The following is a 22,335-nucleotide window of genomic DNA, read 5'->3' on the forward strand; positions in this document are numbered from 1 at the left end:
CCCCACCGCAAGCCCCTTATCCCCCTTTCTTCCCTTTATTTTTTCCACAACACTTTTACCCTCTAGCATATGAGACATTTTGTCACCTATTAGTTATTGTCATCATATCTGTCTCCCTTTGGTAGAAATTGCTGGGGCAAGGCTTCGGTGGCTTGCTCACTGTTGAGCCTCAGTATGTGGCCTGGGATGGCTGTTGGACCAATATAGAATCATATAATGAAATAAATAGAATGAATGTAAAAAGGAAAGATACCCTCAATGCTGTGAGGTCCTATGCAAGTGATTTGCTGATTAACAATAGAAAAGCAATTATATATTGTATTTCACAAGCTTGGCTTGGTGTGAAATAAATGGCTCATTTTTAAACTAAAAACATGACTAAACCCTATCCACCAGTTTGTGGGAAATGGAATCCACCAGTGTTGAGGTGGCTTCAGGGTCTTCCCCCTCCTGGGGTTGTGTGAAGACCCTGGAGGTCGTGTGCAGAACAGAACAGTGCCATGGGCTCCCTGGGCTGTGCTGGCCCTGCTGATCTGCTCGCTGCTTTCTGGAGCCCTGGGTCCAGTCTCCTGAGCTGCCCCTTTCTGAGGTCCTGCTGTCCCTCGTGAGGGATGTTGAGACATTGATCACCACCTGTAGGGGTCTGTCCTGCAAACCCTGACTCCACAACGGATGAACAAAATGCACTCACACACCGAGTCTAGTGGACAAGTGGGCTAGGGAGGTCGTCAGCTGCTCTCAGAGGGCGATTGCAGCTACCCGACCCCATCTTACTGTTCCTCCTTGCATTTATTCAGTATAGATTTAATAACAGAGGTTCTAAGTCAGCATGCTTGTGGATAATTAGCATGGTTAAAAGAGCGGTTTTGTGAATGATAAAAGGTTTTGGTTCCAGGGCCCAGAGCAAATACCATTAACAGGTAATCCCCCTGATTGACCGCCCCCCCCCGAGAGGACCATCCAGCACAAAGTTTACATGAGTAAACAAGTAGTTAGAGTAGGGACAAAGGAATGTGGGATAAACAGACTTAACTGGGGAAGCTTCTACTATCCTTAATCTTCACCCTATGACCTAATGCTCTAAGGTAAGAACTGGCTGCCTTCAGTCTGTCCCATTATTACAAGATAATGAAAGCCTTTTGGCCTTCCAAAAGGTTTGAGACTATGATCTTACAACGTTCCCTAATATTTCCTTTAATATATTGCCAACCACCCTGAGTAAATCCCAACAGGATGTGCAGAGAGGGATCTCAAGCTGCTAGCATGAGCTTCCTGGTTTTGAGGAACCTTGCAGTGGGCCCTGGTCTCACCACTTCCACCACAGCCCTTCCCAGACCCAGAGGCACTGGCCCCCCACCTCCCTCAGGAGGTTCTCACACAGTTTCTTCACAGCACAATTTCTTGAGCATTGAAACCTTTCAGCCCCCACAACCCAGCTGGCCCTGGATTGAAGATAAAAAAACTGAGCTACATTTCTGGAATGGAGGAGGGAAAATACAAATGAATAATTCAATAGATTATTCTCCCACAAAAGTTAAATGGCAACGTTTGTGAATGATTTTTTCTTTTATTTTTTTTTTATTTTTATTTTTTTTTGAATAGGGCCTATTCAAAGTTATCCCTGTAATGATAGGGAGTACAGTCAGTCATTCTCGTTCCTGTTGTATGCCTGTCAAGCAGGAGGGAAAGGGGTGGTGACAGGCAGGGTGCTGGAACTCTGGAACAGCACTCACCTGGGCCACTGTGGGTATGGTAGCAAAGGTGAACGGGTCTGTCGAGCATGAGGCCAGAAGGCTGAAGCCACTGACCCAGCACCTCAATATGGGGAGACCCCAAGGCGTGCTGTGTGCAACTGACTCCCGGGACAGGATCCAGGCCTTGGGTGCTGAGAGGACTGAACTGGGAGTCAGGACTCCTGGGTTCCAGGCCTATCTTTGCCTGAAACCCAGGAGTAGCTTGAGCTAACTTCCCCACTCTATGCCTGTTTCTTCAGCTGTGATGGCTGATGGTGCACTCTGCCTCCCTCCCTCACAGGGCTGGGGTCAGGATGGAGCAAGATGTCACAACTCAGGGGCTGTCAGTGGGCGGTCCCCAGACTACAGCCTGTCATATTTGGTCTGCACAGTGCTTCAAGTTTGTATTTGTTGACATTTAAGAACTGGGGATCAGGGGCGGTGACTCATGCCTGTAATCCCAGCACTTTGGGAGGCTGAGGTGGGCGGATCACAAGATCAGGAGTTCAAAACCAGCCTGGCCAACACGATAAAACCCCATCTCTACTAAAGATACAAAAAATTAGCTAGGCATGGTAGCATGAGCCTGTAATCCCAGCTACCTGGGAGGCTGAAGCAGGAGAATCTCTTGAACCTGAGAAATGGAGGTTGCAGTGAGCCAAGATCGTGCTGTTGCACTCCAGCCTGGGTGATAGGGTGAGACTCCATCTCAAAAAAAAAAAAAAAAAAACTGGGAAATTAAAAATAAAAGCCTGGACTTCCTGCATCTCTTGGACAAATGAGTGAAGTGGCAACCCGAGGCCTGTCTTACCACACCTCAGGCAGCGCATACCTCCCCTGTTCTTGTTGCCTTTGCTTCGCTTGTTGTCTATCCTGTCCCCTCACGCCCAGATTTGAATTTGCTCCCTGGTAGAAGTGAAGCACTTTGTGGAAATATAAATTATTAATGTGTGATTGTACTTTTATTGCCTGTTTCATCCAGGGTGCGTTATGCTCTAAAAGGTCCGAGGAGAGCATGGATGAGCTCTCTGAGGAGAGCTTCTTGAGTGAAAGTGTGCATGTTATGGTGCCATCCCTAACTTTAGAGATGACAGTCATAGGATGAGCAGGGCCCTCCCCTGGCCAGGATGGGATTTGTCAGGAAGGTAAGGGCATCTGTTCTGGGGTGGCTGCTGGCTTGAGACTGAGTTGTCTCAAAGAGAAGTGGATTTGGCTTTGTTCTAGGTCAAGACTTGGGTCAGGAAAGGCTTTCAGATCTATGGCTTCAGGCACTCTGGCTGCTGATCCTTGGGGTGCCAGCCTTCCACAGGGGCCTGGGCTCTCCTGCTGGGGCAAGAGGAAGGTGTAGGGGCCCTGGGCCAGGTGATCGGTGATCACTAGTTCCCCAAGGGGTATGGCTGGCAGCAGTTACTCAGGAGAAAGGCATGGCATTCTCAGCATGAAACAACTGCCCCTGTTCAGTTTTCCTCATTTTTCATTTTCATCATCATCATTACCTTCCCTCCTGGTACCAAAAGGCCTTTTTCTTTTAGTAGAGAAAATATTTTTATCACTGGATAAGCATTAAATCAGAATGTAGTGCTCATCACAGGCAATCTGCTAAGCGACTGCAAAGACGGAAAGAAATCTCCCCCTTTACATAGCCAGGCAGCTACAACCCGCTACCTGCATCTTCTCCAGATAAACAACTAGCCCTCAAGTAGTTGACAGAGCCATTTGTCACACGTAGTTCATCTTCATTTGATCTGGTAGTTGGGGTGACCATCTGTGTTAGCTAATTGGCTTTATCCAGAGGAGAAACAAACTTCTCGTATCTTTTTTTTCTTTCTTTTTGAGACAAAGTCTCACTCTCTCGCCCAGGCTGGAGTGCAGTGGTGCGATCTCCACTCACTGCAACCTCCGCCTTCTGGTTTCAAGCGATTCTTCTGACTCAGCTTCCCAATAGCTGGGACTACAGGCACGTGCCACCATGCCTGGTTAATTTTTGTATTTTTAGTAGAGATGGTATTTCACTATATTGGCCAGGCTGGTCTCGAAGTCCTGATCTTGTGATCCACCTGCCTCGGCCTCCCAAAGTACTGGGATTACAGGCATGAGCCACTGCAACCGGCCCAAATGTCTCATATCTTTATGACAGGAGATAGTTTTGCAAGTTGGAGCAAGACACCTACTGAAGTGAGGCTCCTACCCTCCCGCAGAAACTTGGAAATAGGAGTGCTGTCTTCCTTGATTATTACATTTCAAAGAGATGGCTCCCAGATTTTTGCGAAGGAAGTCCCTGGGTCCTAAAACTGATGAAAAGCCTTTTTAATTTTGAAAATGATTTATCTATACATTTTAAAGAAGAGAAAGTGCTTCAAGTTTGCTAACAATATTCTAAGAAAAAGGAGAGGAGTAGAAAGAAGACATCTTCTGTTATTTGAGACAGTCCCAGAACAATTTATTGAGGACCTACTGTGTGCCTCTAAGCAACCTAGAAAGTCGTCTAGGATTATTATTTTGTTATTACTATTATTGTATTTTCTTGAGTTTACATTGTTGCCACTTTCTGATGTGGTTATAATAATACATGTTCATTGTAATGTTTTTAGGGCAGAAAGTATGAAGAAGCAGGGAAAAAAACTCACAGTATCCTACCACTTGGAGACATAGGAACTTTTTGGCTTGCTTTCTATCAGGTTTTCCACTAAGCATTTTTTAAAAAGATATATGAAATAATAGTGAATTTACACATATATTCTGACTTTCTTTGGCTTAAATTTAATGGTTGCCCTATGTCATTTAAAACATCTTTATATATATGATATTTTGGTGGCTATGTGACCACCCTTGTGGTTTTTTGTTGTTGTTTTTTTGAGACAGGGTCTCCCTGGAGTGCAGTGGCGCAATCAGGGCTCACTGTAGCCTCTCTCTCCCACGCTCAAATGAGCCTCCTGCCTCCGTCTCTTAAATAGCTGGGACTATAGGTGTGTACCACCATGCCCGGTCAATTTTAAAAAAATTAGTAGAGTTCTAGACCAGCTTGGGCTGGTCTAGAACTCCTGGGCTCAAGCAATCCTCCTGCCTCGTCCTCCCAAAGTGCTGGGATTACAGGTGTGAGCCACCATGCCAGCCCTCCTATCATTTTGAAGCACTGCAGTCCCCAGCCTTTTCCTCATGGTGCATATTTAGGTTGCCTGATTAATAAGACTCTAGACAACAGTCTGTCTGGTTCAAACCCTCTTTGTGATTTTGGTAATTTCCTGAGGATAAAATCCTGAAAGGGGTATCACTGGGACCAAAGGTATAAGCATTTGTATTATTTTATTTTATTTTTTTGAGACTGAGTCTCGCCTTGTCGCCCAGGCTGGAGTGCAATGGCACGATTTCAGCTCATTGCAAACTCCGCCCCCCTCCCCAGGTTCAAGTGATTCTCCTGCCTCAGCCTCCCAAGTGGCTGGGGTTACAGGTGCCCACCACCAAGCCCAGCTAATTTTTTGTATCTTTAGTAGAGATGGGGTTTCACCATGTTGGCCAGGCTGGTCTTGAACTCCTGACCTCCTGATCTACCCACCTCAGCCTCCCAAAGTGCTGGGATTACAGACGTGAGCCACCATGCCCACCTGGCACATTATTATTGTATTTTGAGATGGAGTTTTTCTCTTGTTGCCCAAGTTGGAGTGCAATGGCATGATCTTAGCTCACTGAAACCTCTGCCTCCCAGGTTCAAGTGATTCTCCTACCACAGCCACCTGAGTAGCTGGGATTACAGGCATGTGCCTCTACACTGGCTAATTTTGTATTTTTAGTAGAGATGTGGTTTCTTTATGTTGGTCAGGCTGGTCACGAACTTCTGACCTCAGGTGATCCACCTGCCTTGACCTCCCAAAGTTCTGGGATTATAGGTATGAGCCACTGTGCCCAGCCAGTATAGACATTATTAAACCTTTTGATAGATATTTCCAAATCATCTTTCAGAAAATTGATACCAATGACCAGACTTGAGTCTTAACAATACATATATTTTATCAGTTTGATAGGTTAAAAATAAGATTGTATTATTTTCATTTGCATGTCTTTGGTTACTAGTGAGATTAAACCCACACCAAAATTTAATTTTGTTTATTTTTTGTAAATTTTTGTTGTTGTTTCTTTTTTCTTTTTTAGACACAGGGTGTTGTTCTGTCATCCAGGCTGTACTGCAGTGGCACAATCATAGCTCAGTGTAGCCTTGAACTCCTGGTCTCAAGCAATCCTCCTACTTCAGCCTCCCAAAGCACTGGAATTATAGGCATTAGCCACTGTGCCCAGCCTGCCTTTGCTTATTTGTTTTTATTTTTTGAGACAGCATCTTGCTCTGTGACCCAGGCTGGAGTGCAGCAGCATGATCATGACTAATTGCAGCCTCAACCTCCTGGGCTCAAATGATCTTCCTGCTGCAGCCTCCCAAGTAGCCAGGACTACAAGCTAATTTTTTGATTTTTTTGGTGAAGACAGGGTCTCACTGTGTTGCCCAGGCTGGTCTCAAACTCCTGAGCTCAAGCTATCCCCCTGCTTTGGCCTCCCAAAGTGCCAGGCCTACTTTTGTTTATTTTTTGAAAAAGTAATGTAAGCACGTATAATATTGAAAGTTAGAAAAGCGTGTGCAAAGTGAAAGGAAGACTTCTCACCTTGTCCTTCAACCACTCCATTATCTTTTCTGGAAGCAAACATTGGGTTAAATACATTTAAATTGGGTATTATTAAATATAAAAGTGTTTATATGTGTGTTAACATTTATATGTCTGTTTTTGTAGACTATTTGTATCCTTAGATCAAGGGTTATTCATCCCCTTTGACAGATGAGAAAACTGAGACTTCAAGAGGTTCAATGCTGAGAGTCACACTGCTAGTGAATGGTAGAATGTGAGTTCCCCTATCCAAGAATCTCTAGAGGCAAGCATTCCCTGGAGGTGATTCATTTGCTTGGATGGCTATTGAAGCTCTGAAGAAAGTGGCCACCTATGGGGCTGGCGTTAACACCTTTAAAGGAACATGGCAGCTGCAGGTGTGTGAGTGATGGAGCGGCACTGATAACACCTTCTTGTCCAGAACGTTCTCCCTCATCAAACTGGTGCTTCTGCCTGAAATCTTGCCAAAGGCTGTTTAGCAATTGGAGCTATTTGCCCCTCACTGAGAACTAGTGGTTTCTGAGATTAGCGCTGCAGTTCCTAGCAGAGCCCTGGCTTGGCCTCCAGGTCCCTGCTTTTTCTGTTCTCTTACCACCCGCCACCTCTGGACTCCTCCCAGGACTTCATCTGTGCACAGGTGGTCATTTCCCAATTAATGATTAAAACCACACCATCAGTTCTTGAGGGCAGCAGTATCTCCTAACACTGAAGTCCATTTGTAATTGTTGGTCACAACACTGTCATTCTTTTGGAGTCTGAGTGACAGGTTAATGGGTAAGAGACTTTAGGGACAGGGGACAGCCCCTGTGGCCCTTCAAGTCACACCCCTCCCTGCTTGGTGCCTCTTACTAGCTCTGGATTATCCACTGTAAACCTTGTCTCTTGGGTGGGAGTTTGCCTGGGAACACCTCTAACACCTCTGTGGCCACAGGCCCTTCACCTGCCCCAGGAGGGCTGGACTCAACAAGCAATCTGGCATGTGTTTCTGGCTGGCCTCCCCTCCCTCTGTTTCTTCCTCTTTCCCAGGATGGGTAAAACCTTCCTGATCCAATTTTCCTTAAGGGGGTCTCTGGGGAGGGTGGAGTTCAGGATCCCATAGTTCTAGAACCTTAAGGCACCCACCCCATCCCCCTTTCCCCAATCTGGTTGCTTAAGGACCTTGAGAAAGACAATTTGGGGCTCAGGTTTAGATATAAAGTCTAGTTTCTACCCTATGAAGGACCATAATTATGTAGGGATGACAGAACTCACAGATAGACAGACAGAGGTGACTGCTGAGTCAGGCAGGATTGGAAACTGTATGAGTTAGTGCTGACTTGGTTCTGAGGCAGGACAGCCTGATGGGCTGGGCCAGAGTGGTCAGGGAGGGCCTCAGGAAAATGGTGGAGCTTGAGCTGGACGTCGGAGGTTGAGGAACGCTGAGGCAGGTGAGGTGCAGGGTGAGTGTGGGAGCACAATGGTGGCTTACAAAGCTGAGGTTTGCAGAGGGGTGCCAGTGAAGCTGCGTGGCCACTGCTGGGGCACTGAGTTGAGGGTCTGGATCCTGTCCTTTGGGTCATGGGGAGTCTTGGAAGGTTCTGGAACAGACAAGGAGTGCTATTGGTATAATCCTTAGGAAGCTCACTCTGATGGCAGTGTTTAGGCTGTTGGGCACGGAAGGCAAGAAGACCAAGGAGATCGTCTAGGAAGCAGCTGCCTTCCTGTCCTCTACCGACCTGAAAAACAGAGCCTAGCACCAACAGTGACTTCAGTCTCACCCTCCAGCGCATACTAGGGCCTCAGCCTGAAGCAGGATCTTGGAGGTGGTTTGCAAGGATGGGTTCCATTGCATTTTGTCTTGAGGCACATGGCCAGCCTTTTGGTGACTGGGCTGCATGCTGTGCCCCACTGGGTTAGGCGCTCAGTACGTGGGGTCCTAGGCTCTGGTGTCAGGGGTGGGGCTTCTGCAGGGAACCAAGTCCACGGTTCCAAGTGCCCTGTGCCCCATAGATTCAGCCTCTTTTGGTTCGACCTCCCTGGCGATTCCAGCATCTGTGTGGGCACTCGGCACTCGCAGACGCTTGGCCCCAGCTCACCATATGCGAAGGCAGATTGTGCAGGAGCCCACACACTGTGAATGGAGAGCTACACGGGTGCCACTTCCTGCCCCCTCCTGTGTCCCCCATAAAATTGCCTCTGCTGGCCTCTTCCAGTTCTAGAAATTCTGTGACTTTGGGTCTTCAATCGTGGTTTTTTTTTTTTTTTTTAATCTTACTCTGTTGCCTAGTCTGGAGTGCTGTGGTGCGATCTCGGCTCACTGTAACCTCCGCCCCCTGGATTTAAGTGATTCTCCTGCCTCAGCCTCCCAAGTAGCTGAGATTACAGACGCCTGCCACCACGCTAGCTAATTTTTGTTTTTTGTTTTTAGTAGAGACAGGGTTTCACCATCTTGACCGGGCTGGTCTTCAACTCCTGACCTCGTGATCCACCCGCCTTGGCCTCCCAAAGTGCTGGGATTACAGGCGTGAGCCACTGCACCCAGCCTATGGTTTGTTTTATATGGAGACTTCATCATTAAACGGTGCCACAGCAAGGGCAGGAGCTCGAATAATATTAAAAATATTGAACAGGCCGGGCGCGGTGGCTCACGCCTGTAATCCCAGCACTTTGGGAGGCCGAGGCGGGTGGATCACGAGGTCAAGAGATCGAGACCATCCTGGTCAACATGGTGAAACCCCGTCTCTACTAAAAATACAAAAAATTAGCTGGGCACGGTGGTGCGTGCCTGTAATCCCAGCTACTCAGGAGGCTGAGGCAGGAGAATTACCTGAACTCAGGAGGCGGAGGTTGCGGTGAGCCGAGATCGCGCCATTGCACTCCAGCCTGGGTAACAAGAGCGAAACTCCGTCTCAAAAAAAAAAAAAATATATTGAACAATGGAAAAGTCTTTTTTCCCTCCAAAAAGAGCATGAGAACGTGGAGTTAAAGGAAAGAAGGAAGAAACACGGGCCCTGGTGTTGAGCTTGGGCTTGAATACTTTCTCTACTCTTCATAATATCCGGGCAAGTTGTACATCTAATTTTGCTAGGTTCAGTTTCCTCATCTGTGAAATGGGGATACTAATGCCCACCTACAGGCTTTTGGGAAGATTTGAAATAACATGTAAATCTATTACAGTGCCTAGAACATATATGTTTTTTAATCCATTGGCATAAATTTTAATAAGATAATGTCTTACAATATTTGGAGGATATTATTAATGGCAGTAGTTCCACCTGTTTTTAAATTGCTTGTCTGAGATGTGATTTTGCCTTCTGTCCTGAAATTCCCCTGGCAGTTGGCTCAGGGAAGAATGGGCAGCTTACACCACCCTCTGATGGCTGTAGGATTCATTGCCATGAGAACAAGGGGCTAAGTTACATGGCTGTGGGTTACCCGACTGGGGACTGGCTAAGCCAGTTGTCAGCAATAACCACATGACAGAGAAAAGCTGAGCCTCCACAAACATATCCCAGATTTCATAATCAGAAAATCCAGACAGAGCTATTTTTATTTTAACAGGCACATAACTTTTGAGTAAGTATGGGTGTGAGGTGGCACCACACACTTTTCAGTGCTTGGGGCCTCTAAATATCTGAATCCAGTCTTGAATAAATCAGTTTACCTAATTCTTTATATGTTGTTTCCTTAGGTGCACGACTGTGTTCACTAGCTTAACCTGCAAGGTGCAAAGATTCTGCAAGGCTGACTGAGTCCAGGAAGCTGCCCTTGGCTACTCCAAAGCCTTGTTAGTGATTATGAGTTTAGCACAGTCAAGCAGTTGGTTTTTAAAAATTATTTTAGTGCCGGGCATGGTGGCTCATGCCTGTAATCCCAGCAATTTGGGAGGCCAAGGCAGGTGGATCACCTGAGGTTGGGAGTTTGAGACCAGCCTGACCAACATGGAGGAAACCCCGTCTCTACTAAAAATACAAAATTAGCTGGGCATTGTGGCGGGGCTCCTATAATTCCAGCTACTCAGGAGGCTGAGACAGGAAAATCTCTTGAAACCAGGAGGCAGAGGTTGCCGTGAGCCAAGATCACGCCATTGCACTCTAGCTTGGGCAACAAGAGTGAAACTCCATCTCAAAAAAAAATTATTTTTATGTGTATTTTTATTATGGAAATATGGAAAACAATATAACAAATACTCATGCAGTCATGACTGAGAATTACCAGTGTTAACAAATGTTAAATCCTGCCATATTTATTTCAAATCTCTTTTTTAAAAAATAAATTAGACATAAAAAAAGTTACAGCACTCCCTTTAAGCACTTGATTTTTCCCTATCTTGTTTTCTAATGTTTCCATGTTGAGTTAGTGTAATTATCTCAATTTTGTGGTGAGCATTTTGGAAATAAGAGCAAACTATTTGCTGTTACTTGGCCCAGCAACTAGCAGTTTCCGGTGCATAGTAGATGCTCAATGAATGTTGAATAAATGAATGAGTGAATAAAATGTTTTATTTAAATTTTTTTTAAAATTTATTTAATTTAATTTTTATTTTTGAGATGGGGTCTCACTCAGTCACTCAGGCTGAAGTGCAATGGCGTGATCTCAGCTCACTGTAGCCTTTGCCTCCCAGGTACAGGCAATTCTCCTGCCTCAGCCTTCCAAGTAGCTGGGACTACAGGTGCACACTACCACACCTGAATAAATTTTTTTTTTTTTAAAGTAGAGATGGGGTTTCACCATGTTGGTCAGACTGATCTCAAACTCCTGACCTCAAGTGATCCTCCCACCTTGGCTTCCCAAAGTGCTGGGATTACAGGCGTGTGTCACCACGCCCGACCATGAAATGTTTTTTTCTTTTGTCATCCTCCTTTATACCTCCACACACTTTCCTCATTGGGGTTTCTTGGCTAATAATAGTGCTTATCTTTAGCACAGGGATGGAATTTAAATTATATAATATATTGGTTGTGAAAATTATGCAATCAGGTTTTTTTTTTTGAGATAAATGAGTAAACATTGCTAAATCAAAAGAAAGAATAAACTTTAATTCCACCTACAAAAGTAACCAGCTTTCTGGTATAAGACCTTACAGAAATGGAACTACTATTGTATATATCCTTCTGTAGCTTGTTTTCCCCCACACCCCCTGCTTAATGATGAGTACTTTTCTAAGTCATCATATTTTCTGCTCAGTAGTTCCTCACTTCTATAGTCCTGGGGGGTGGGGGGGACTTCCATGTGAAGAGTCATGGGGTCTCACCACAGGTAGGAGGACGACAGTGTGGCTGGCTAGCTGACCTTTCATGCGTTCCGTGGGAAGAAGTCTAGCTGGCCAGACTATTTCTTAAGGACTGGTGAGTTTCATAGTAGACTCCTGGGCTGGACATTGATTTGATATGTTTGTGAACTAGCTAGTTTACAAAATCTCAGGTGGAAATATTACTGTTTTCTTGGCCTATAGGCTGTCTGGTAAAGGCTTTTAGGAGTAGAAGCATTTAGAGTTAGCCCTGGGTTTAAATCTCAGCTTAGCTACTTGTCAGCCTTGCAATCTTCGGCAAGCTACTAAACCTCTCTGAGAGGGCTCTACCCTGTGAGTTGTGCCTTTTCCTTTACCGGATCGAGGGCCCCTCTGCTGTGAATCCTGGAGAGTTTGAGAACCGGGTCCACAGTCACCCAGCAAAGCGTCGCTAGACCACCTCATGTGTGCAGCTCTCTGCTAGCAGGGCCCCAAGGGAACTTTTTGGCCCAGGGTCTGGCTGGGAGACTAAGCTGACACACACATAGGAGGTCAGCTAGATTTCTGAAGAGGAAGGTGTGTGGGTATCAGAGAAGAAGGCTCAGATCTGTGATACTTGCAGTCAGGGACTTTGGAGGCAACTGAGATAGTCCTCTCACTTGAAAGATGTGAACAGAGGCCTCCAGAGGTGCAGAGACTCAGACACTCAGATCATTAGTAGAGATACAGATGGATCAGTTCCCAGCTCCAGTGACCATCTGCTGCCTCATCTTAGAGGCTATTTATTATGAAGTGTTTTATTGAAAAAAAATTTCTGCTTTTTTCATTTGTCTTTTTCCCCCTGTGTTCTTTTTTTTAAGTGTTTCACTCTTTATTTGTTTATTTATTTATTCATTTAAGACAGGCTCTCACTCTCTTGCTCAGGCTGGAGTGCAGTAGTGTGATCTCAGCTCACCACAACCTCCGCCTCCCAGGATCAAAGGATTCTCCCACCTTAGCCTCCCAAGTAGCTGGGACTACAGGCGAGTGCCACCACATCTAGCTAATTTTTGTATTTTTTTGTAGAGATGGGGTTTCACCATGTTGTCCACTCTGGTCTTGAACTCCTGAGCTCAAGTGATCTGCTCACCTCAGCCTCCCAAAATGCTGGGATTATAGGCGTGAGTCACCGTGCCCAGCCTCACTATTTATTTATTTATTTATTCTTTTTAAAGATGGGGTTTCACCATATTGGTCAGGCTGGTCTTGAACTCCCAACCTCAGGTGATTCGCCCATCTTGGCCTCCAAAGTGCTTGGATTACAGGCGTGAGCCACCACACCCGGCCTTAAAAATTGAATATTCTTTTTTTTCTTTTTTTGAGACGGAGTTTCGCTCTTGTTACCCAGGCTGGAGTGCAATGGCGCGATCTCAGCTCACCGCAACCTCCGCATCCTGGGTTCAGGCAATTCTCCTGCCTCAGTCTCCTGAGTAGCTGGGATTACAGGTGTGCGCCACCATGCCCAGCTAATTTTTTGTATTTTTAGTAGAGACGGGGTTTCACCATGTTGACCAGGATGGTCTCGATCTCTTGACCTCGTGATCCACCCGCCTCAGCCTCCCAAAGTGCTGGGATTACAGGCGTGAGCCACTGTGCCCAGCACTCACTATTTATTTAGATAAATATTTCACATCCATGATTCTGTCCAGCTAAAAGTCCTTTTTGAGGTGATGCTGTTGGCTTTGGCCAACTGGAGAATGGAATAATCTGACTCACCCATCCTGCGAATGGCCCTCTGGATAACATAGATTTTAAACTCATCCTGAGTTTCACCATGTTGTCCACTCTGGTCTTGAACTCCTGAGCTCAAGTGATCTGCTCACCTCGGCCTCCCAAAATGCTGGGATTATAGGCATGAGCCACCGCACCTGGCCTCACTATTTATTTAGACAAACATTTCACATCCATGATTCTGTCCAGTTAAAAGTCCTTTCTGAGGCGATGCTGTTGGCTTTGGCCAATTGGAGAATGGAATAATCTGTCTCACCCATCTTGCGAATGGCCCTCTGGATGACATAGGTTTTAAACTGGTCGTTAAACCTGCCCATAACCTTGTCAATATCGGCCACGTCCTTTTGCATGGCCGCATGGTCCTTGGCACCGATAATGTGGTTGCTGTGGAGCGTTTCCATGGGATGTATAGATTTATGAACTCACTGGCATTCTGCATATTGAGACCACACTGGGCATGAACAGAGAAAGCTGTTTTGTTTTGTTCTCTGACCATTAAAGCTTTCTTCACATGCTGATGGTCTCTGACAGCCTGTTTATATTGAAGGGCCAGCCAGTCACTAGAAGGTTTCTTGAAAGTTCTGTGGATTGTTGTAGGCGGCAGTTCTCCACTGGGGCAGTTTTGCCCCCAGGAGACATTGGCAATGTCTGGAGACATTTTTGGTTGCTGCGACAGGAGGGTCGAGGGTACAATGCTGCTGGCATCTAATGGTAGAGAGCAGGGATGTTGCTCGGCATCCCGTAATGCACAGGATGGTCCCACAACAAACTAGTAGTAGCCCCAGACACCATAGTGCCAGGCTGAGAAAGCCTGCCCCGGGGCAATCAGGCAGGCACCAGCCCTTTCCTCCATATCTGTTTCTTTTGAGAGGATCAGTTTCCCTCCTGAGAAACCCATCCCTCAAGAAACCTGGAAGGCAGGGTATGTGGCCCAAGCATTTAGAAACCAGGTGCACTCAGTAAGCAGACTTTCAGGTACACCCGCTGTTTTCAGTGTGGAGTCTCTGATACAAGAAAACAGTGCAGAACCTCTGTGAGTCAGCTTCCCCGGAGAGCAATCTCCCGACATCCATGAGGTGGGCAGGGGAGTGGTCAGGCTGCTCAGGCTTGGGAAGAGGGCCTGGTGTGGGAATGCATGGGGCATTGGGGAGAGGGTTGTCTAACTGTTTCTTGTGCAGACTTCAAACAATCCTGCTCTTAGCTCCATTTTGCACTCCCACCTTCACTGGCCCTGGGGACCTTCCATTCCTGAGCCTTCCTAAGTTGTTCACAGCAAGTAGATCTGCTTCTGGCAGCCAGTCAGACGTCCACTCTCTGGTGGAGGCCCATGACCTTGTTATTTTCATCTTCCAGCGTGTTACTGCTGGCCCCTTCTAAGGCATTCTTCCCACATGTGTGTCTGAATTTATCCTTTTGCTGTCATTTTAGTGAGGGTTGGGGAAGGAGTCGAGATAAACGTGTGTTAAGTACACATCTTGAACCAAAAGCGGTATCCTTGTGTGCTGGAATACTGTAGATTTTATTAAAAGCTCTGAAGTGTGTCTGGCTTCTGAGGAGGACACAATGCTGGTGCTGGCTTTGTGTTAAGACTCTCTTCTTGCTTAACTAGAGTCAGGAACTGAGGGATGGCATGGTATAGGAGGTAGAGGCGCTCTGTGACCTTCGTCTTGCGGAGTCTCAATGTCCCTGTGTGTGAAATGCGTGCTCTCAGCCCTGTGGTACAGATGGAGTAAGAGGATGGGTGCAGGAGAGCAGAGAGCACTGCAGAGGGCTGTGGCTTGTCATCGCCATCCTCACGATCGGAGTCAGTACCATCGTCTCCTTTAACTGCATGACCAAGGGCATGTGTCACTTGGGCACAGTGACAGAATGTGGCTCTCTGGTAGGCAGGCTTAACCCAGCAAATGAGCATGAGTACCGACTGCCTCATTTTCTTGCCAGAGGCCTCCCGTTTGATTGGCAGAGTGGTGACCAGCTGACCAATTGGACGGGGCTCTTTAATGTCACGGATGATCCAGCAGTGCAGAGCGGCAGTGACTCCAGCTCCAGGTACAGACCCCAGCAAATGGCCAGGGAGGGGAGAAGCCTGACCTGGGGTGGCCCTGCAGCCCCTGCCACACTGTCTACTTCCTAGGGTGGAAGAAGCAGGCTTGTTCTGGTGGCTGAAAACTCCCTGCACTCTGGTATCCTACCTGGTTCCTTTAACTTGAGGGTGAATGAATTTGAAGGATGAGGCATAGGACCCAACCAGAACCAAGCAGGGATTCACTGGCCCCTTCTATCGGGGGGTAGGGTGGGAGTCCTGATCTCAAACTTCCATTTAGGGGTGGGGGCCAAAGCTCTGTCTCTGCTGCAGGGATTTCAGATATCAGCCAGCAAGTGTGTGTAGGGGTGTGCGTGTGGGTGGCATCAAGGAGTGGGCATCAGGTGGGTGTTCCCTGCTTCTCTGAAGTCCCCTGCCAAGGCAGTCCCTGCTCTGCCCACTGGGGAGGTTGCTGTTGGCTGGAGCAGAACCATTTCCATCAAGATGGTGCTGAGATTTGCTACGCACTCCATCATGTGGTTATTTCCTCTTGATCAGTAATATTTGTTGAATGAATTAAAATGAAATATTCTCAGGCTGGGTACACTTATTGCAGGGAGGGTATTGTAAAGAATTTTTGCAGACGAGGCAGGATACTGTTTCTGCTGGGAGCTGGGTGTGACTGGAACCTGCCAGCTAAGCGTTCCCAGGGGCTGATTAAGCTGTTTGGTTTCCTGATTTTTGTATTTCTGAGGAGGGGGTAACTCTCAGGTCCTTTTTCCTGAGAGAGGCTTGTAATTTTGTTGCTGGTGATTTTGACACACAGATATTAAATTGACCCTGCAGAGAAGTAATGGGTTTTTCAAGGACCCCTGATATGTATGTATTTATTCAATGCTCTGATGTCAGAAACCAGTCAGGCAAAGGTCCACAGACAGGCCTGAGGGTTTAGGGTGGCTGCACGCCGTGGCCCGGGCTGGAGGGTCTTATGCTGCCTTTTGGGGCCACAGTTCTTTCCATGTAAGTGCAGAGGGGACTCTGGATGTCACAGGTGAGGTGGGGGCCCATGCTTGTCCTGGGATGCCAAGCCTCCCATGCTGGCCTGTCTGCTGAGCAGCCTGCCTCCCAGGTGATGAGCAGTCTAGGTAAGTCAGCAAGGGTGTACCTCCCTACTGGACTCCTGGGAGAGTTCTTCAAGAGGTTTGAGGTAGAACATGTGAGTCAAGGCCAGGAGTGGTAGCTCAGGCCTGTAATGCCAGCACTTTGGGAGGCTGAGGTGGGCGGATCACTTGAGGTCAGGAGTTCAAGACCAGCCTGGCCATCATGGTGAAACCCCATCTCTACTAAAAATACAAAAATTAGCCGGGCATGGCAGTGCAGCTACCGAGGAGACTGAAGCAGGAGAATTGCTTGAACCTGGAAGGCGGAGGCTGCAGTGAGCTGAGATTGTGCCACTGTACTCCAGCCTGGGTGACAAAGCGAAACCCTGTTTTTTAAAAAAAGAAAATGCGAGTCAAGTGAGCAAGGCAGACAGACGGGCCCCTGGGAAGCTGTTTCTGGGCAGATGTCTCCAGGCAGTGGCTGAAACCATTGCCATTGCGTGGGCTCCATTCCTAACTTTTCTTGCTGCCAGCATCTTTTGTCTTTCCTTCCTCTTGCCACGGTTTCGCCTGTAACTTCCCTTCCCCTCTCACTGCACCTGTGTTCTCTGACTTTCTTCCTGTTACCTGTTCTCAGCCCTCCTTCCTTTCTCACTCCCTAGTGCCTCCCTCTCTCCTCCACATCCTTGCTTCCCTACTCCCTTTCACCCTCCCCTATGCTCTTTATTTTCTCTGCCCCTCTCTCCACGACCTGGGCCAGCTTCCTCTTTCCTATCAGCTGGGAGCCCACAGGGTCAGAGACCCAGCTGATGTCTGTTAAGTCGGTTTTGGAATTCAGGTGCCTTTGACGCAACGTCATTACCAGCTGAGTTGACTTCCTTCTGGAGTGCTCCCATTTGAGCCAGAATTCCCTTAATTACAGAAAAAATGGCATGAACACAACTCCCACATTTTCCTGGGACAATTCCAATTTCAAATCTCCACTTCTAGTTGACCCCGAAATACCCACCTGGTTGAAGAACTGCAGTATGTAGTCTCCACATGTGGGAAATAATGGTTAATGTGGTTAAAATGGAACTGGATGTTGACGATTTTTCACCCTGGTGTGTGAGCAGCTCCTGCCTTCTTTAAAATGGGCAGGACAGCTCCTGGCAGCAGATGTGCAGAGCTTGGGGGAGGACCTAACGAGGACACCATGTACATTGTCCCAATTAACAACTCTCCAAATCTGGAAGATGGGATGAGCTTCATGGTATTATTCACCTATTGAATAATTCAGTGCATGCCATGTTTTGCTATCTATAGTTGTGTGGTGTTGAAGTGTGGTACAACCCGTTATCATTTATTATTAACAGTTTGGAAAGGAAGTCAGGAAGTACCGAATATAACCAGAGGATGAAGAGGGGCAAAAAAGCAAATGACTCATACATGGTATCTACTCAAGCAGGAGCCACAGGGAGAAGGAACCAGTCCAAATCATCAGTCTGGAAAACTCCAACAGGACCACAAAGCAAATCCAAGCCAGACAGTGCTCATAAAAGGCTGTGGTCAGATGTTCCTATTGGTCGCAGGCTGGGGGAAGTCCAGGCTGAATTAGAAAGGTGAGAGCTGTCAGATATACATTGACATATAGCTTTATTAGTTTCAAGTCTAGGTCTATAAAGTGTTGTCCAATAAGTATCTTTAGGGGAACTGCTTTAATGAGCATACAGGAATAATTTTTTCTTTTCTTTTTTTTTTTTGAGACAGAGCTTTACTCTATTGCTCAGGCTGGAGTGCAGTGGTGCAATCTCGACTCACTGCAACCTCCACCTCCCAGGTTCAAGCAATTCTCCTGCCTCACCCTACTGAGTAGCTGGGACTACAGGCACCTGCCACCAGGCCTGGCTAATTTTTGTATTTTTAGTAGAGATGAGGTTTCACTATGTTGGCCAGGCTGCTCTTGAACTCCTGACCTCAAGTGATCCACCCACCTCGGCCTCCCAAAGTGCTGGAATTACAGGCATGAGCCCCAGCACCCAGCTAGAATAATTTGCAATCAGCAAATATTTTTATTTAGGTGGATGTTTTGCACAAGTAGGAAGGCCTGTGAAGACATTTCTCATGTGTTTATGTTTCCATCTTCTCAGCAAGACAGTGATTGTGCATCTTCAGTTTTGAATTCTCAGCACCTAGCGTGGCATGTGTTATGTAGTAGGTACTCAATAAATGGGAATTATGTAAAAAAAAAATTAAGCAAGGAAATAGTAAAGGGTATTGGTAAGAAAGCCAACTTCAGTTTCAGTGTTTCTGCACTCTCTCCCAGTGTCTCCTCGAGTCCCTTGTCCTCTGACTCTGAAATGTGCATCTCCAGCCCTGACTTCTGCACTGGGCCTCAGATATGTCCATCTGACTGCCTACCTGTGATCTCCTCTAGAGGTCTGACCGCACAGCAAACTTCACATGACCCAAGAATCTTTCCATCCACACCCCAAACCTGTTCATCTCTCTAACCCTTAAATGGCTATGTCGTTCCACTAATTGTTCAAGCTGAAGTCCTAGGAGTTACTGTTGATTTATGTCTCTCTTTCACTTTCTAAATTATCAGTGCATTGTTGGGGTCACCACCTGCAGAGGTCTGTCCTAAAGATCCTGTCTCACCAATGAATGAATAAATTCACTCAGACACAGAATACAGTGAACGTGGGCTGGGGTGTCCATGGCTACTCACAGGCACTCGAGGAGAGTGCTGTAAAGAGATAGCAGCTGTTGGCCATGACACACTGGCCTCACCAGCATTTATTCAGCACATATTAAATGACAAAGACTTTGAGTTAACACTGCTAGAGGGTGAAGGTTAAAGGCCAGTTTCCAAGGCATAAAGCAAACACCATTAGTGGGTAATATGCCTGGTTGACCTCCACCCAAGAGAGTCACTCGGAATGAGTAAGGGTTGGTTTATAGGACCACATGAGTTAACAAGTTACTTAGGTAAACTCCCCACATTCCTTTGTTTCTACTCTAACTTATTTAACTAAAGGGACAAGGCTGCCTTCAGCCAAGTATTATAATAAAAACCCTTAGTCCTTCCAAAAGGGCTTGGTATATTCTCTATAACTAAAACTTCTCCCACCAGCCTGACTGAATCCCCACAGTGCATCCTGCTGGTTCCATTCCTAAACTATTTCTTGGGTCTGTCTCCTCCCCACTTCCTTTTCCACCCCTTGGTGCAATCGACTGTCTTCTTATGCTACAATAGCTTGTCCTCTCTCCCTTTTCAATCCCTTATCCCCACATCAGATCATGTTGTTCTTCTGTTGAGTCCCCATGATACTGGGTGGCCCACAGGCCCAGCTTGACCTGGCTCTGCTCTCCTCTCTGGCCTCCACAGCCCTACCTAGCCACATAGGCAGCTGCTATTGAAGAGCAAGTGATTGTATCTACTCACTGTTCCTTCTCTGGGAAGTTCTTCCCGCACATCTGCATAGGGCCCCATACCTCTATTCATGTCCCCTGTCCAGAGTGGCATTTCTGGGCCCCCAGGTGTCCTCCAGTTCCTTGTCCTGCTTTTTTTTGGAAGAGTTATGGCTACTTGGCATTATATTGAATGAATCATTTATTGTTGCCATGAGGGTGGGGACTCTGGCTAGTTCATCAGTGCATTCTGGCCTGGAACAGTACCTGGTGCACAGTAGAAGGTCCATAAATCTTCGATGAGTCAAAGAGGAGAAAAGCCCTTCTCACCCATCAACAGTACAGACAGGCCATGGAGGAGCTGTGTGTAATTCTGCATAACAAGAGCTGGGCTGGAGGGGTGCCCAGGGGCTGCAGGCACAGAGGAGGGAGGGCCACAAAGGCAGCCAGTGGAAGCTGACCCCTGGGCTGACTCTGCTGGATGAGTAGGCAGGGACTAGCAAGACAGCAAAAAAGAGTATTCCAGACAGAGACTCCTCCAGGCGTGAGAAGACTGAATCCTGTCCCTGGCACTGGGGTGGAGACAGGACTACTCGGGAAGGAGAAGTGGTGAGAGTTGGCGGAAGATGAAGGAAGGAGAAGGAGGCAGCTAGGATGTAGCTCTTGGCTAGGGCGCTTGTGGGCGTGGTGGTCAAAGTCCACCAGGAGCAGTAGGGACACTGGCCAGTGCTGGCGTCCACACACTCAGGTGTTCCCGGCTGTTGAGCTGAATTTTACAAAGGGAAGCCTTTCAGGGCTCCCTAGTCTGGCCTGGGAAATAAAGTCATCACATACGTACTCTCGCAGGGAATATGTTAGACACTGCAGAACTGGTGGGTGGGGAAGGAGGAATGAATTTAGATATCAGTCTTTGCCCCAATCCTCCCAACCCCTACCCTGTGCCAGAAATGACCCTCAGGCTTGGTGTGAGGTGCACACCTGGGACAGATTAATCCCAGGACTATTTAAGGTTGCACTGAGAATGTCAGGCTTTTTATCATCCAGTTCTGGTATCTCAAAACAGCTCTGGTAATTCCTGGGGACAGATGAGTGAACTGTGGCCCAAAGAGGGCAGGTGAAGTTCAAGGCTGCTGAGCTGGGCCGTGGACCAGCCAAGGGGTCGGAGCCAGGGCTCTCCACTGCCCTGGCAGTGTCTCCTGGCAGCTGTGACCTGCTGCTGCTCACAGCTGAGCCTTTCTTGTCTCTCTCCTACCTATCTGGGAAGGCACTTCAGTCCTTTGAATTGTCAGGCTGCAATTTTCAGACTCTGATTTCTGTGCGTTTGCTGTGATGGGTCGTGTGCTATCTCGAGATGGCAGCTGTTCTGGCTCTAGAAATAGCACTGAGCTAACTGAAGGGCTGTTGCCCTTGAGAGGGGGAGGGGCTGCTGACTGAGAAAACCCCCAGAGAACCAGGGCTGTCAGACTCGGGGAGAGGAAGTGCAGTGACATGATTAAGAGCAGGGGTTCCAGGCTCTCTCAGCCCTCAGGTTTCTTTTCCAGTGCCACCGTTTACCAGCTGAATGACCTTGGGCAAGTTACCTTACCTCTTGTAGTTTGAGTTCCAGATATAAAATGGGGGAAATTATGCTTGCCTCATAGGGCTATTGGGAGGATTAAATGAGACCAAGTTAAAGGCTCTGACATCAGGCTGTCACGTACAGTTGTGCAGGGTGGGCACTGCACAAAGATACTCAGCCAAGGAGTCAAGTGGGGCTGAAGTCCAGCTTGCTCTCCCTTGACCAGCCATGTGCCTGATGCATGTGGCTTAATTTATCTGAAGAAAATGGTGCTTCTTCCTGATTTTTGCAGAGATGCCATAAGGGCTAGTGGTGTCTCTACCCAGTGTGGAATAAATAAACAACTCCGTGGTTCTCTGAGACTGCACTGAGCTTGACAGGAGTCTAGGTGTTCAGATTACTGAGCTGAGGTAGCTTCCCTGTTCCCCTAGGACGAGTGGAGGTTTAACAGGTGTGCTTGTGCAAGACACAGGGACCTCCCTGGGCTCCTATTCTCTTGGATACCATCAGTGTCTGGGGATCGGGATGAGGAAAGAAAGCTGAATGCATGGACCTCATCTTGTAGTAGCCGGTGGTTGCTGGGACCCAGAGTACTGTGGCCTCCAAGAAAGAAACCATGGCCCTAGAGAAGCTCTGGAGAGGGAATCAGGCCAATAGGGAGCCTCTGTGGGGCAGGCTTTTGGGGAAAGTCTCATAGGAACTACAGAGCCAGGCTCTCAGAAGGCCACACCCTGGGCATGCTGAAATGAGGCCTCCTTAGCCTGCAAAGCTGGAACCCAAGTCTGGGCAAGGAGAAGAGAACTCATGTCCAGGACCACCATGCTCACCTCTTTCTGGCCTTCTGCATTTGTCTTCTCACTTAGTGGAGGGCAGAGAGATGGGGCAGAACAGATGCAGTCC

At 47.4% G+C, this 22,335-nt stretch overlaps 1 protein-coding gene across 2 annotated transcripts in view; it reads left to right on the plus strand.

Moving 5' to 3' along the window:
• The window catches only part of ST8SIA5 (ST8 alpha-N-acetyl-neuraminide alpha-2,8-sialyltransferase 5), an 82,041-nt gene that overhangs the window by 18,701 nt on the left and 41,005 nt on the right, over window positions 1-22,335 (plus strand). Inside the window, exon 2 of one of the 2 annotated variants that reach the window (XM_012440884.2) lies at window positions 15,303-15,410. The exons of the other annotated variant lie outside the window; for it this stretch is intronic. Within the exon in view, the coding sequence (XP_012296307.2) occupies window positions 15,303-15,410 (108 nt within the window). The remainder of the gene's footprint in view (window positions 1-15,302; window positions 15,411-22,335) is intronic. 2 annotated transcript variants of the gene reach the window in all.

The sequence above is a fragment of the Aotus nancymaae genome, unplaced genomic scaffold (assembly GCF_030222135.1).
Source record: "Aotus nancymaae isolate 86718 unplaced genomic scaffold, 86718_ANA_hifiasm-v0.15.2.pri h1tg000020l, whole genome shotgun sequence".
In the NCBI taxonomy this organism is placed as follows: domain Eukaryota; kingdom Metazoa; phylum Chordata; class Mammalia; order Primates; family Aotidae; genus Aotus; species Aotus nancymaae.